A 17,792-nucleotide genomic window follows, 5' to 3' on the forward strand; every position below is an offset into this window, starting at 1 on the left:
ATTTATTCCACAGGATGCCTGATGTGCTACAAATCAACCTGTCCATTTGAGAAGCCTTAGTTTGAGCTAGTTGATGTGATTCAGAGTTTTCAGTGTGACATAAGAGGCCAGCCAGAAGAGAATTATTAATTAACCTCACAGAATCATCAGTAAGATCCAGCATAATTAAATCAGCTTATACATTTTAAAAACAGTGAGTACAAGAAGTTCAACAGCAGGTCACTTTCTATCCTAAGCTAGATAAGAATGTAAATCTGCCCAGTTATTCATCATGGATTTTCATTAATAAAAAGGAATGGTTATTTCCCCTTTTAAAATATCCATATTCTTTGAATAGTACCAGGTTTCTATTTTTAGCTGGTCTCTCAAATCTATCTGGTCCCGATCTTGGTATTAACTAGGAGTATGATGTGCACCCATTTTAAATTGGGTATTTTCTGTGTATGTGTTGGAGGGTAAGTTGAAAGAGGATCACTATTATGTTGACAGTTTAGATATTGATATCTCTGACAATTTAGACCAAAAAGGGAAGACTTCCAAGGTTATAACCTGTATTTTCAGTTTCTACATATCTTTTGAACAACTATTTAAAAATTATAAAGGCAGCATTTTGGCCCTATGGTAAATCTGTGTGACACTAACTACAAAAGTCCCATTTATACTGTATGAAAAGTTATGTAGGGTGTATTTATACTGCTATTAATGAACATTAATCCCTAATTTAAAGTTAAAATGGTATGTATGTTTTTCTAAAAATCTCCTTGCTAAACCGGTGATTTACTGTTCTATAAATGGAACAACGGTGTTCTTTATTTTGCTGTCAGAAGTAATTAACATGCCATGCTTTAATTTTATTAGTTGAATGCTTGACCTGCAATGGGGAAAGTTATCGAGGTCCCATGGATCATACAGAATCAGGCAAGATTTGTCAGCGTTGGGATCATCAGACACCACACCGGCACAAATTCTTGCCAGAAAGGTAAAATACCACCAAATCATGCTTCCATATTTCTTTTTACAAAGTGTTATTTGTTCCATGATAATGCTGTCATGGAAATGCTCTTTATATAATGCTTTTCTGATAGTCTTGAGGCAAAGAGATATGTGATGAGGTATATAAGAGGGTTGCTACACCGTGAACTTGTCTTGGCTAACTAGGCTAAGATTCACTGAAATCACTGTGGTCCTGAACACAGGAGTATCAGTAGGTGCAGAATGAAAACACTGACAGAAGCTTCCTCTTTCCCATTCATAGAAGCAAAAGGCAAAAACTCATTCAATAATAACCACTTTGACAGGTCCAAGTTGGGGAGGGAGGCATTATTGATAAATAAAAGCCAATCTCCTTCTAGTGTAACACCTTCTGTAACTTAGGAAAGACAGGGTCAATGTGTGACACTATGACACAGGTCATGCCCATAGAAAGGGAATGAAAGCTGAAGCAAGCAATTCTTTGGATGATTTCTGGTGGTGTATTTTGAAATTGCCAATCTGGAAAAGTCAGGCAATCAATTCTACTTTGCTCTTCAGGAGTGGGTTTTGAGTTTAATGGTTTCTATCTTGTCCCATTCATTTCACAGTAAACATTTTAGTTGAAAAAATAAATTTCCTTATTTTTATTTTAAAGAATAAAAATACAAATAATTACAGAAGAGGGCCTATCTGGACCTTTCTTTGGAAATTGTTAAAAGGTGTTTTATATTTCTTCTTTCTTTTTTTGTTTGTTGGTCTTCTAGATGTTAGGTTTTTTTTTCCTAAAAAAAAAAAAATGCTTTATTTTTCGGTGCATCTCTTATCTTTTAAGTGAGAGCATAAGGGATATGGTAGCAATTAAAATAAAGTGACCAATTCAAGATCCTGTTAGTTAAGGGGTGGGAAGTATAGAGAAAGTTTGTGATGGAGTTCTTCTCTTGCTCTGGTGGAGTTGAGAGCATGACCTAGAAAGACTCTAGATCTAAAACTGAGCTATTGTTAGTAACAGAGCTATTGAAACCTAACTTTCAGTTTGAACTTTAAGCCTACCCTAGAAGAAGACCTGTTTTCTTAATGAGCATTCTACACAAGGTCATGTTTATGTAACTTGTCCTTAATTGGGCTTTGTGAGAAGGGGATTCAGTCTGGAACCTCAACAGGTGGACAGTTACCAAATGGACCTAGCTTATTAGCAAAGGGGATGGAACTCTAGCCTTAGTACAATATGTACTCTGATGGATTCAGCAGTAACTGATCAGCAGTCCTTATAAGGCAAAACAGAAAACCTCTTCTTTCCTCAGCTAGTAGTATCCAAGCTAAGTTGAAAGTTTTTTTGTGAGCTGAGGGCTGGGTGGTGTTATAGGCAGATTTACGTGACACTTTTCTTTGTGTGGTTTGCAGATATCCTGACAAGGGCTTTGATGATAATTATTGCCGCAATCCTGATGGCAAGCCGAGGCCATGGTGCTATACTCTTGACCCTGACACCCCCTGGGAGTACTGTGCAATTAAAATGTGCGGTAAGTTAGGGTCAAATTTATTGCTTCCTGTTCCTCTCACAGACTGGATCTAAGCAGGTGATTATTAGTGAGACAGGTTAATAACTATTTTACCTGATGCTTTAAAGTGTATAGGTTTTAACCTTTGAAGAATGTGTTTACGTAATCCTTCCCAATCTTTTGCATTTTCAGAGGGCCATTATTTTGAAAGAGATACATATACAAGTGCACATACACACACAAGACATTTGTACTTATGGCAAATGCCTAAACATTCTCATGTTATCAAGAAAAAGAGAAAAAAATCTACAGAGGGTAAAAAAAAAGATCAGGGATTATGTGTAGTGTGATAATGTCATCAGGGCCATAAGAGCTAGGATCTTAAGGCTTTTACCTTCCAATCCTGTATTCTTTCCCTACCTATCCTCTCGGATATACCATGAGCTGTTAACTGACTATGAAACTTCTAGTGAGTGACAGAGGCTGCGATGAAGAAAAACAAGTCAAATAGAAGGTGCTCACAGACATCTCTAATGTCAAGTAGCTGATCCTCACCTCTCTAGCTGTCTTTGTACACAGCCTGTATTCTTTTTCAACTTGTCTTTCAGCATTGCTACAATCCTTCTCTATACTGGCCTTTACCCAATTCTCCTGAATTTATGATGAAGGCTTCTTTTCTTACTTTATGATATCCCTTTAAATCTGCACACTTGATCTCCTCCTCTATGGATAACTCAAACATTGTTATTCTTCTCTGAAATAATCCTAGATGATAACTGAATGTAGATATGCTTTTATTTCTATGAGTACAGGTCTTATTTTTTCAACTGGATCCTAAAATGCTTTCAGGTCAGTAGAATTGAATAAATTTAGTAAGGTTAATCATGTTATGAATTGGCTTGTAATATAAAGATATGTATATATAGAGAGAAATATAAAGACAAATAATCTACACAAAATCAAGCACCAGCACCCAGAATGAAAAGTATACAATTAAGAGTGTATGGGTGGGGTTTGCATATTTTCCCATATTGGTCTGATGGGGATATTCCTTTGAACAAACCTAGTTGGTATTATCTACACTATGATACTTACAGTATAAATCTCTCTCCACTTAGACCTACTACTAAAAGGAAATGTTCTGGACAATTCATATAAAATCCATAGAAAGGGGATGTGCCTGGCATATGTGAAATAATTACAGAATCTGGAAGGCTTTCAATGTGAACACAATGTTCCAAGGAAATTGAACCATCTGTTTAGTCCTTTAAAATAAAAGACAGCTCTTGTGACAGTATTTCTCTGTATGATTAGGTTAGCTCCTCTCATTGACTTTTTAAATCTTGTTAATCTGTCCATCATTCTAGATCAGTTAGGTACAATAAACCAATTGTTTCCCTTCCAATTTTTTTTGTGTGTGTTTTAGGCCCTCTTATAAATTTTCTCTGGAATAAGACCAGTCTACATATATTTACATGCACACACGCGCACACCCCCCCCCCACACACACATATAGGCATAGTCACTTGCAAATTCACCTTTCAACTGTCATGCACAAGACTGGATATTTTTTCTTGTTTTTCTTTGTTTCAATTTACATTTATACACTTGAATTCCACATTGTTCACTCACTAAGATCAACTTTTCTGCTACATTAAAAATTTTAAATTTAAAATATAGTTGATATATAACGTTGTGCCAATTTCTGCTGTACAACAAAGTGACTCCATCACACACACACACACACACACACACACACACACACACTCTGTTTTAAAAAGCTATTATTTTCCATCTTGTCCATCCCAGGAGACTGGATGTAGTTCCCTGTGCTATACAGTAGCACTTTATTGTCTATCCATTCTCAATGTAATAGTTTGTATCTATTAACACCAAACTCTCAGTCCATACCACTCCTTCCCACTCCAACCTCCTTGGCAACCACAAGATTTTTGTCCATGGCTGTGAAGACTATGCATTTTTAAAAGACATTGGGAGAGAAAAAAATAGATATGACATTTTTAACTATTAGATTTATTTTTCTTTTCTGTCCTGTGTTGGCTATTTATACAACTGACATGCAACAATTCCATGGCTTTGTTAAACAGAGGGTGGTGTGTAGGATGCCAATTCTAAGAAAATGGTGGTAGACTTTGTGAGTGAAACCTATATACAGTTGAGCCTTGAATAACCTGGCAATTAGGTGGTGCCAACCCTCTGGGGTTCAACTGTATCTGTGAATTCAACCAACTGCAGATCATGTAGTACTGTAGCATTTACTACTGAAAAAAATCAGTGTGTATGTAAACCCATACAGTTCAAACCCATGCTGTTCAAGGGTCAGCTGTAGTTAAGATAAAAGTATTTTTAGCTTTGGGAATATTTTTTCAATATTTTATTACAGAACAGGTTTTAAAATGTAAACTTATATATAGAGACTACACTTTTACTAATATTAATGAAATAAACTGGGATTCAGGAATTCTGGACAGCATAAGAGAGAATGTCTTCCAGATATTTTGGCTTATACATATAGCAAATTCTATAATACAAAACTAAGAAATTTGGTGATGGTTTTGATTTGTATTAATTTTCTATTCCTGCATAACAAATTATCAAAAACACAGTGACTTAAAATAATGAATATTTTTTGTCTCATGGTTTTTGTGGGTCAGAAGTTAAGGTGTAAGTCAGGTGGGTTCTCTGTTTAGGGTCTAACAAGGCTACAGTCCTGGTATCTACCAGACCTACTGTCTCATCTAAGACTTAGTGTTTTATTTCAATTTCACTAGTGTTTGGAAGAATTCAGTTTCCTGTGGTTGTAGTGCTGAGGGCCTCAGTTCCCAGACACTGCCTGATGTTTTATACCATATGACCTTTTCCACAACATGGCAGTTTACTTCTTTTAAGGCCAACCAGTAACTTTCTGCTACTTTGAACCTCTGACTTATGCTCCCTTATTTATTTATTTATTATTTTTTTTCAAAACTATTAACATTTTATAGGCCAAATTTACCCAAGATTCTGCACTGTCCAAAGAACTTGTCAGGAAATCATGTCTTTTAGAACTTCTATAAAGTTTCCTTTTCCCTTAACAAAGTTTTGAAAGGTAAAAATAAGTGTTTTATTTTTCCTGGGAAAATAGGATATCTTTATTTGAGACAATGATTGAAAAATAAGTGGTAAGTTTTTGCCTCTACACTATGATTCAATGCATAAAGTTCTGTATCCTCTTTTAAAGAGCTCACCTGATTAGGCCAGGACCACCCATGGACATTTTCCTTTGATTTAAAGTCAACTGATTGGGACTTTAATTACATCTGCAAAATCTCTTCACTTTCGTTGTACAACACAAGATAATTATAGGAGTAACTCTCTCATTATATTCACCAATTCTACCTACACTAAAGGGGAAGGGATTACATCAGTGGGTGAGGATTTTAAAGGCCATATGAGAATTCTATACATATATTTTCCTGCATTGGTTGCAACAGAATATTGTCACTTTTTATTTGTATCAATTTATTTTGGGATGGTTTTCAGGTAGTATCTCTCAGTCTCAACTGCTTAAATTCATTCTGAGTTTTCAATATGTTTGAAGAAAAGAATAGGGTTTATGATTGTATTGCAAACATTTTCTATAAAGTTGAAAGGGGATTTAAAAACTTATTTTATTATATAATAAGCATATTAGAAAATTATAATTGTTACTATTTATTTTACAACTACAGAAAGATGCTTTCTTTCTATGTGCTATTAATAACACTCATTTCAGCTCTACAAAAAGACTGTGATGAAATAGGTCAGTAAGGAAGATGTACAAAAACAAGGATGGAGCAGCAACACAATATTCAAAACATGGTAATTAGGTTAATATGGCGTGGGATTGGATGAAAACAGAGAAATGGAAGAAGATGAGAAAAAAAAAAGACTGATGTGAGGCAGATGAAGTAGGATCTAAGAGTAGCCCATTCAGTTGTCACGAGAAGCAGGGAAAGTGATCTTATCTGATTTGGATCTATAATACTGGTTTCCAAATTGGTGTCCATGAAACCCAGAGGAACACAAGACTGTCCTAGAGGTTTATAGGCATGGATAGGTTAAAGAGCTCAAATTCTAGCCCTTCTTTTTCCATATGAATTCTCTCCCAAAGTCTTCTGCTTAAGATGTATGTGTTCCCAAGGTGTCAGTCAAGTTCAACATCCTACCTTCCCATGGACAACTGCATTTCCCACTTTGCTGAAAAAAAGGCAAACTTCCAATGCTTCCTGATTATTAACATGGTGCATTGTCCTGGGGTGTAAAAACCCCAGGGTCACTAAACAAAGAGACCTTTGAAAATACTATATATTCACACTGATTATCATTTATGTACTACTAATAATTATATAACTGCATCCATAATATATAGACATACATATATATGTTTGCATGTGTTTGTGCCTGTGACTGTACTATGTATTTATCTTGTAGGATTTTGTAGTCACAAAAGTTATTTTTAAATTTTGGTATATAAAAATCTTTCAGGAAATTATTAGGGATAAGGAATAAAGACTCTCAAAATACATTACACTAGAATAACATTTTGTGAGTAATATAATGTACATTTTATCCAGAAAAAGATAGGTGTCAAATACCTGGGGTATTTAGAGTCCATTAAATCATTTAAAAGAGTGGTGTAAATTTTTTCTTTTAAAAAATGTTAACAGTTAAAACGTGCTAGAAATCACATCTTTCACAGCTATTTAAACCTAGCATTAAAAATTATAGATGCCAACTAAAAATATGAGAGAATATAAATAATTTTTCTAAATTATTTTAGTAACAGGAGCAAAAAAACAAAAACAAAATGAAAAAACCAACAAAGTTTGAAGACCACTGACCTGGAGAAAGTACTCTGTATTCTGGGTAATTAGTATGGAAAGGTGTGAGCAAGGAGGCAGGTCGCTCTGATAAGAACTGATTTTAACAGGCCAGTAAGAAATAAAGAGAATGTATCTAAGGCACTAAGACAATAACAAGGTGAAGAGGGATGTGAACAATATTAAAGAGTCAGAATATCTCATATATAATGATGAACTGGATGAGCTGGGTAATGAGATAAGGGAAAAGTAAAGCCTAAAATCTTCCTAAGTTGTTGGGCAGATGATGTATATTTAAGTGAGATATAAATTTGAAAAAAAAAGATAATACATTTAGTTCTGCTTACAATGAGATGCAGGTGCATATTCCCTGAAGATCATGCAAATTCATAAGTGAATAGTGATAGTAAAAGCTTGGGGCACAGCAGGAACCCCAGAACATAGAAGGAACATAAAGAGGGTTTTTTGCCCCCTTTCTGTAGAATTCATTAAATAAGTATTTACCAAGTAGCTCTTATCATCAAGTGCTTTTTTAGATCCTGAGTATATAGAAGTGAATGAAACAGACAGAGACCTATGATAAAATTGAAACTTCAGAACTTTAGCATAACATAGTAAAGTAAAAGCTGACATTGCCTTGACTCCAGGACATTCACGCCAGAGCCAAGGTTTTGAATACCACTCTCAGTTCCTTTTATTTGCTAAAAAGCTGAATGAACTATAAATTTATACTTGTCACTTTGCTTCCAATCTTCTAATCTTACAATCAGTGTATCACTGAAAGTGAAGGGGTGGATGTTGCTTGTCACCTGACAAATGTGTACTAGAATGTTCCAGGACAGGCCTTTCTCAGTCCTCCTTCACACCATATTCCTCACAAGGTGATGTCTACCCCAATGACAGCAGCCCACACATAAACATAAACAGCCTTCCAGAAATATTGAGTTTAAAAAATTTTTTTAAACAGACTTCCAGGTCAATGGAATTTTAAGACCCTGCAAACATACAGTAAGATCAGAAGTTTCTTTTTTTTTTTTTTTTAATTTTTATACAGTGTTTAAATGAAGTACTGATTTTTCTTACACTTTTCCCCTATAATAATAACTTCATATGCTGAATAACATTTTTTTTCCTACACACTAGTTCATTGTTTTTCAGAGACTAGTATTTGTTAGGACAAACACTGTTTTTCTGAAGTGAACTTTAGTAGCTCTTTGGCAACTAAAAAGCTAACTTGTAGTTGATGGCCCTTAGAAAATCCTACATTATTTTAATCAGTTGCTTATAGACTTATAATATATATATATATATATATTTTTTTTTTTTTTAATTTTTTTATTTTTTAGGGCCATACCCATGGCACATGGAGGCTCCCAGGCTATGGGCTGAGTCAGAGCTGTAGCTTCCGGCCTACACCACAGCCACAGCAACATGGGATCTGAGCCACATCTGTGACCTATATCACAGCTCATGGCAACGCGGGGTCCTTAACCCACTGAGTGAGACCAGAGATCGAACCTGCGTCCTCATGAATGCTAGTCAGATTCGTTTCTGCTGAGCCACAACAGGAACTCCTGTTTATAGACTCCTTGGACTGAAAATATCTTTACACACTACTGAGAACACCAAATTGTCTCTGTGGGTTATATGAACAAATATCTACTATATTGGAAATTTTTTTTGAATTAAGATATTTATTAAGTCATTAAAAATAAGCTCATTGGATATTAATAAATATAACATATTTTAAAAGAAAATAGCTTTTTTCCCCCAGAAAACTAGGAATAAAATAACATTGTTTTTGATGCTTTGAAAATTTCTTTAATGTTACTTAGAAGAAGATTATCTCATATTTGCTTCTGCATTCAGTCTTTCGGGATATCAGACATCAAGTGTATAAAGAAAAGCAACATTTTTGCATTGTTATGAAAACAGTTTTGACTGCCTAGATCCCTGAAAAGATCTCTGGAGCCCCAGGTATCCCTCTGAGAACAACTTTTTTGCTATGTGTCAGACATGTAAGGCTGCCGTCCCATTAAAGTACATTAACTGGTATATACCTGTTGGCTGTTCCAATTTTTCTCCACCTTTTATCACCAGCAACTTACCTGGTTGGAGATTTATATCATTTATTATCTTCCTCTCTGATTCTCTTATAGAATGGTCTAATCTGTTTTTTTAAGCTCTCTTCTGCATGATTGGTACCATCACTGATACAGTTTTAAATCCAAAAGCCTAGAATAATCCTAAAGATGCTTTTTCCCTCACCCCTCACATTTGATCCGCAAACTTTATTTTCTATGTACCTCTCAAACCTTCATTTCATTTTATCACTGTCTCCTTTATCAGAGACCATTATTCTTCATTCTGAATATTTGGATGGCCTTCTGAGTGAAATTATATCGTTATATCCATATTTGTTTTCCCCTCAAATCCCTTCTCTAACCTGCAAACAATATTTTTAAAAATCTGAGTTTATCATTTCCTATGACTAGCAAACCACACACATATCTACATACAGGCCTGTTTAAAACTCTTTAATCATCTCCTCTGATCTTAGGACCTAGACAAAACAAAACCATCCTTTACTCCTTCACCTATATCTCTAGCCTCATGTACATTTCTCTGCATGCTCTCTGTCCCAGCCAGAATAGTTTTCTTCCTCTACCTCATATTTTCCATATTCTCATTATAGTTCCTTCTCTCCTGCCATCTCCTCTGCCCTTGAAAAATGTTCTCTCCCTTCCTTACCTAGTTGACAGCCACCTATTGTTCAAATTTCAAGTCACTTATCATTTCTTCATCTGACTTCCCTGACTGGGTCAAATTCCTTATTGTTTAGTTAGAGCAACATAAACCTCTCTTTCCATGTACTTCTCAGAGTTGTGTTTACATTTATTTTTGAAGTTATTTGGTTAGTACTGCTATCAAAATTTGTAAGCTCCAACAGAGTAAAGACCTTTTTTTTTTTTTTTTGTATCTCATAGACTTATCACATTGCCTTGTACTTGACAGGAGTTCAACAAGTTTTTGTTGAATGAATGACTGTTGACTTCCTACACAGTAGTAGTTTTTCATTTTCTTTCACTGTTTGCTGGAATTTAGTCTGTACTTTTTGATTTTCATATGAAAACTGGGCTTTTCCCAAACATTGCCAACCAGGAAGACTTGTTTCCCTATCTTCTTCGCACCACTTCAATTCTTGTCAGGGTTTGTGCTTTCCTGAGCTACTTTTGTTCATTTGCTGTTGATTGCCTTGAGGGTTTTTCCTTCAAAAAAATAAATAACTCTTGCAATGTTTCTTTACATGTTGTCATGTTATTTTTCTCTTCCCCCTACTTTCCTTCTTATTTTTTAAACTTCTAGCTATGTAAGTGTCCAGAGCCATTTTGCTTATTTTTAACAGCTTTATTGAAGTCTAATTGACATTTAAAAACATCACATGTTGGGGTTCCCATCATGGCTCAGTGGTTAATGAATCTGACTAGGAACCATGAGGTTGCAGGTTCAATCTCTGGCCTTGCTCAGTGGGTTGGGGATCCGGTGTTGCCGTGAGCTGTGGTGTAGGTTGCAGACGCGACTCGGATCCTACGTTGCTGTGGCTCTGGCATAGGCTGGCAGCTACAGCTCCAATTAGACCCCTAGCCTGGGAACCTCCATATGCCGTGGGTGAGGCCCTAGAAAAGACAAAAAAACAAAAAATAAAAATAAATAAAAACATCACATGTTTACTGTACACAATTTGATGGGTTTGAACATATGCATATGCCCTTGACTCCTCCACAATCAAAATAATAGCTATATTTATCACCTTCAAAAGTTTCCTCCTGCCCCTCCTTACCATTTTTTTGTATATGTTGTAAGAACATTTAACTTGAGATGTATTCTCTTAATACTTGTTTGGTATACAGTATTGTTAGTTATAGGTCCTACGTTGTATGTAGGTCCTACGTTGTATGGTAGATCTCTAGAACTTACTCATCTTGAATAAGTGAAATTTTATACCTGTTGAACAATTCTCCATTTCAGAAGTTTGGCCTGAGCAGATCTTTGAGAGCTAAGATTTCTATCAAAAGTATCATTATGGACTGAATCGTCCCCTCCCCTCACAAAAATTCATATTTGAAGCCTAAACTCTTAATGCAACTGGAGATAGGGCTTTTAGGAGATAATTAAGGTTAAATGAAGTCATAATGGTGGGATCCTAATCCAATCAGATTTGTGACCTTATAAATAAGGGATGAGAGCAACTTTTCTCTCCTCTCCATATAAGAACACAGCAAAAAGGTATGTTATACCTATAATCTACAAGTCAGGTATAGAGCTCTTACCAGGAACCATAGGCTACCACCTTAATCTTGGACTTTACAGTTGCCAGAATTGTTAGAGAATATATTACTGTTTAAGCCACCCAGTCTTATTTTCTTATACAGCTCACGAAGATATGTTGGCATTGGTACTAAATAAATTTTTAAAAAAATCTTCCTCCTAATAATTAATGTACACTGGCATCATTTAAAAAGAATATGGGGAGTTCTCATTGTGGCACAGTGGAAACAAATCTGACTAGTAACCATGAGGATACAAGTTTGATCCCTGGCTTTGCTCAGTGGGTTAAAGGATTGGGTGTTGCCCTGAGCTGTGGCGAAGGTCACAGATGTATCTCTGATCCTGTGTTGCTGTGGCTATGGTGTAGGCTGGAAGCTGCAGATCCAACTCAATCCCTAGCCTGGGAACTTCCATATGCCATGGCTGAGGCCCTAAAAAATAAGAACAAAAAAATTTAAAATTCAGTGTGTCTGTGTTGGTAAAATAATTTTAGCAAAATATTTTCTTTCTTAAAGAGAACTGATTATTTTTCTAAATTTCATTAATTCATCTTAGGCCATAACAGATATTCACAGAAATAAAATTATCTTACTCTATTCTGTGTCAGAGAAAAAGAATGCTATCAATACCCCTTCTCAAGGGAAAGATCTTATATTTGGAGGTCTTTTCCAAATCATCTTCTAAGGAATAAGAGTCTAGAATTGAATTGAAGACCTTTCATGAAAGTCTTGCCTCTTGAACATTTTATACCAGAAAAGGCTTGGATAAAGTCCAGAGAAATTTTCGGATAGGAATCCCAGGTCCACATGGAAAGCAAATGTGCAAGCAATTTGAGGTTTGTATTTTGGAGGTCTTAAAACTATTTTCCCACGTTAATTTTAAAACAAGGAGCTCTTTAAATTTACATTGAGCCTGATCCCATCCTTTGCAGCCCAAAGGCACAAGTCTGTTGATGGGAGAGTAGCTTTACACACTGCTCTAAATCTTCAGGGACCATCATAAAGTAAATCCTACATCTCAATTGCTCTTCAGTAGCTGGGAGTAAGAAGTGGGTTTGGTTGAACTATTCCAGGAATAATCAGGTATTTGTCCAATAGCCTATGAAGGAACTTGTTCTTAGCTACAGGCAGAATAATAGCGACAGCTTGTCACCACTAAGAAATTTAGATTTTTTTGGAGAGTTAAGGGGAATCTAAATGTCAGGATTTACTTATTGCTTTCTGTAACATACATGCGTGCACCCACATTCTCCAGCTGCCATTCACAGACCTCTGGCAGGGCCTTGTAGTCTCTCTGCAAGGATTTGGCTAGCCTTTCACAGATAAAATCAGTTAGGTTAATTTTAAGTCATCTTGTTCTATTGGTCTCTTTCTGATGGGGGTCAAGATGGTTTTTCCAACATTTATATGACAGTTAATGTTTATACTCTCAGAAAATCTATTCAAATCTTAAAATTCTCTACCAAATAGGGTAGCAATCAGCTCAGAGCACATCCACACCAGCAAAATGAAATTAATGTTCCAAGGAGCGCCCGCTGTATTTGATCATGTTCTAACAGGACAGTGAAAGATTTCCATAGCACATGTTGTTTTCCTTAAAGCATTTCCAAATAGAAAATTTTGTGTCAATCATCAAAGAAAAACATTCCTTCACTCAGAGGCCACTGAGGATCATATAAATATCTTTGCATCTACTTCCAAAGGGTGACCACTACTGACACCCCTGGCAAAATATTTTATTTGTGAGGAACTCTCAAAAGACTTCCTGGTATTTTCAGTGTGAGCTTGGTAGACATGCAAAAACATTTGTGGATGTGGGGATGCAGTATTTTAAAAACATGCTGCTTTGACTAAACTTGATCAGCTTCAGCTGATATTTGGGAATGTTTCTGTGCTTCTTTAGCACTTCACTTGGCCACTAGGGACTCTTCAATCCCTTCCCTTATTCAGGTCTCGTGTTTAAGTATTAAGTCCAAAGGAATAGTTTTCCCAACACTTAATAGCCCTTTCCAAATAAACTGGAATGAAAATTTGTTTTGTTTTTGCTCCAAGTTTTGATGTTTATATAGCAGGACAGCTCAAGGAGTTTATTCTATTGTAATTCAGGAACCATTTTTTTTTTTTTTTTTGAATCATAAGTATTCATGTAGGCAGCAAAGATCAAACATTTATATCATAGTTAATTGGTCTATGGACAAATCATTCATCATGGTCCCTATCAGATAATATTTATTAAACAGCTGCATGAAGTCTTACAATAACTCTTACTAATTGATGAAAACTATGTGGTTACCTTGCTGTACTAATATGTCTTTTTTGGATATATTATTTATTCTATACATTGCCACCAGAATTATGTGGTGAATTTTTATTTATAGGCTCATTTTTAGCAGCTGAAAGTCAAGTGGGATAAATATAGATGCATTAACTTCAGAGGGTACTTTTTAATTAAGGAAAAATACTATGTGAATACTGCTAATTTGTAGTTAACAGCATAAAATATATTTCCATGAAATTAAAACACAAGAATAAGTAAAATTACCAAGTTGTTTGAGGTTATATGTTACAAAGATACAGATGCTTATTAAAATAAGAGGAAAAACACTAATATTAACTAATATTAATATTATTTAGATTCTTTACATCTTGATAAGGCCTGTCTTAGTTCAGGCCGCTATAACATAATACCATAGATTGGGTGGATTCCAAAAAAAACAGAGATATATTTCTCATAGGTCTGGAGGCTGGGAATCCAATATCAAGGTGCCAGCAGGTTTGATATCTGGAGAAGGTCTGATTCTTTGTTCATAGATGGCTAAGTTTCCCCTATGTACTCATATGGTAGAATAAGCAAGGGAGCTCTGCAGGGTCTCTTTTATAAGGGTAATTATCCCATTTCTGAGGGCTCAGCCCTTACAACCTAATCATTTACCAAAGGCCTAATCATTTACCATAATATTAGTTAATATTAGTGTTTTGCCTCTTATTTTAATAAGCATCTGTAACTTTGTCACATATAACCTCCTAATACGTAGAACAACATACCAATTTGAGAAAGACACAAACATTCAGTTTATAGTAAGGCATAGTGAAATGTTATATATATTCTGTACAATACTGCATTTTTCTTAATGTACAGTAATTCTTTGTATTCCTATAATTTTTGTAATTTTAAGAGGTTTTAGTTTCCAATTCCTAATTAGAAACTGTTAAATAATCCAAATTATTTAATCCAAATCCCAAATTTTTATTTGTTATAGCTTATATGAATTTTTCATGAATATTCAGTGGCTTAAGTTCATTAATAAATCTTATTTTTTTATTTATTTTTATTTTCCATTTTTTTCATTTATAATGATTTTTATTTGTTCCACTATAGCTGGTTTACAGTATCTCTCAATTGTCTACTGTACAGCAAGGTGACCCAGTTACACATACATGCATACATTCTTTTTTTCTCACATTATCATGCTCCATCATAAGTGACTAGATAGAGTTCCCAGTGCTACACAGAAAGATCTCATTGCTTATCTGTTCAAAAGGCAATAGTTTGCATCTATTACCCCAGACTCCCAGCCCATCCCCCCGCTTCCCCCTGGCAACCACAAGTCTATTCTCCAAGTTCATACATTTCTTTTCTGTGGAAAGGTTCATTTGTGCCATATATTAGATTGCAGGTATAAGTGATATCATATGGTATTTGTCTTTCTCTTTTTGACTTGCTTCACTTAGTATGAGTCTCTAGTTCCATTCATGTTGCTGCAAATGGCATTATTTTGTTCTTTTTCATAGAAGATATACAGATGGCCAACAAGCACATGAAAAAATGCTCAACATCACTGATTATTAGAGAAATGCAAATCAAAACTACCATGAGGTACCACCTCACACCATTCAGAATGGCCATCATTAATAAGTCCACAAATAACAAATGCTGGAGAGGGTGTGAAGAAAAGGGAACCCTCCTGCACTGTTGGTGGGAATATAAATTGGTACAACTACTATGGAAAACAGTATGAAGGTACCTTAGAAAACTATACTTAGAACTACCATATGACCAAGCAATCCCATCTTGGGCATATATTGGACAAAACTTTCCTTGAAAAAGACACATGCAACCTCATGCTCATTGCAGCACTATTCACAATAGCCAAGACATGGAAACAACCTAAATGCCCATCAACAAATGATTGGATTAAGAAGATGTGGTATATATTCATAAATTTTAAAATGTACTAATGAAAGTTTAGAAAAAAATTATTTAACATAATTGTTCAAATTAAGATTTTATGATCGCTACCTTTTAAAGTGAAAGATTCCTTAATTAAACCTCTCTAGAACCTCCTCAATTGAGGTGCAAAATTAGTACAATTCCTTGACAATGAAATTTTAGTGCATCAGTCAGCAGTGAAACATTTTCCTCAATATTTTTATACAGGTAGTCTTTTCTTTGATTTAGGATTTTTTGTTATATAGATATTTCTTTTCACAAAGACTTCTAAAATTTGAAAACTTTACTCTCAAATTAGAAAAATACCTTCTTTTAGCCTTTAAATTTCATCATTTCCTCTTAATACTTTCTGATGATCAAATGGTTGCTTACAATTACTGAATTTAAGATATTGATTTCCTAATAATTGTGATAATATTTGTTTACTTTAATAATTTCCTTTATAAAAGCAGTGCAATTAAAATTGTTTTTGAGTTTAAGTCTCTATGTATTGTTTCAGATTGTAACTGTCATGAGTTATTTCTATGAGTGTCATTTAAAAAAACTTATAAAAAAATTACTTTGAAAAGCCACTCCTGTCTAACACACTCCAAAAATGATACCCAATACTTAATGTTACACCGAACTGGAGGCACAATGCTTCACTCTCTTACCTCCACACAGTCAATTCTAAAATGTGAAGCTACCTTCACATAGTAAACAGCCCTCCTAACCTGCTTCCACATTAAGAAATTCCATCAAAATGGCCAAATTCCTAATCATGTCTGGATATATTCTTTTTTTTTTTTTCATTATTGTTTACGTTAGCGTCTGGAAATCATACTAGAGTCCAAGGACCAGAGTGTGTTAATCTTTGATGGGCTCATCCTTGACCCAGGTACTCAATGAGATGTGATAGGCCCATGCTTAGCCAAAGGTGGTCCTGATTAATACTGGGACTCATCAAGACTGGTTCTTTGGTTACAAGTTCACAGTACCAAAGTAATACTGAGGAGAATGAATCAAAAATACAAAAACAAAACATACAAAATAACTAGGAAAGTGAGAGAGCTGTATGACCCAAAACAGATCATGAAGTTCATGAGATTAGTGGAAGTGTTTTTGCTCTGACTGCCCTAACTTCGACCTTCCTCCCATTGTCAGTATTCTGAGTCCTGACTGAGGTCACAAGTTTGCTGCTCAGGAGCTTGTGTCCAAGAAGTAGGGGAATAAAAAATTTTCTTCTTAAAATGTTAAATAATGAATTGATATATTATGGTGTACATGTGTTTTTGTCTTCTTTCACATCATAGTTTTATAATTGGATATGCTATATGTCAGTATAAACTTGACCTTTTACTTGGTTTAGAGTTGTCAGGCTTTAAAGACTTCCACACATATACTCAGTTTCCTCACATCATTTAACAGTTGACTCAAATCATCAGAAAAATAGCTTAGCAGCATTTGTTTAATGAAATATAGTTCCTCAGAACCTACAGAATCCGTCTTATTTTCTATTTCACCAAAAAACTTTAGATACTATTAACATCACAGAATCCGTCTTATTTTCTATTTGACCAAAAAACTTTAGATACTATTAACATCATAATGAACTTGATTAAACAGCATCAACTTTTTCTATACAAGTAATTTCTCTGAGTTCAAAATTTTTGTTCTTCCTGAATCAATGTATATTATCAATATCAATATATACTAATTTTCTAAGTCATCAACTATCAATGACCATTTTTGGGTCAGTCTCTGGCCATTGTCTCATGCCTATTTGAATTTAATTTAGGATATTTTTCTGCTGCATTTCTATTCCCTAAAGTAGATACACGAGAAATAAAAAGAATAAAAATAAAAAGCTGAAAAAGAGTTATTAAAAGAGCAATTTTTGGAAATCCACACATACACCATA

The 17,792-nt window shown here is 34.8% G+C and overlaps 1 protein-coding gene across 3 annotated transcripts in view; it reads left to right on the forward strand.

Annotated features, from left to right (window-relative positions):
• HGF (hepatocyte growth factor) overlaps positions 1-17,792 on the forward strand; it is a 73,409-nt gene that overhangs the window by 23,806 nt on the left and 31,811 nt on the right. For all 3 annotated transcript variants that reach the window (XM_047753137.1, XM_047753138.1, XM_047753139.1), the window contains 2 exons: positions 859-979; positions 2,374-2,492. In XM_047753137.1, the coding sequence (XP_047609093.1) occupies positions 859-979; positions 2,374-2,492 (240 nt within the window). The remainder of the gene's footprint in view (positions 1-858; positions 980-2,373; positions 2,493-17,792) is intronic.

The sequence above is a fragment of the Phacochoerus africanus genome, chromosome 11 (assembly GCF_016906955.1).
Source record: "Phacochoerus africanus isolate WHEZ1 chromosome 11, ROS_Pafr_v1, whole genome shotgun sequence".
NCBI lineage: Eukaryota > Metazoa > Chordata > Mammalia > Artiodactyla > Suidae > Phacochoerus > Phacochoerus africanus.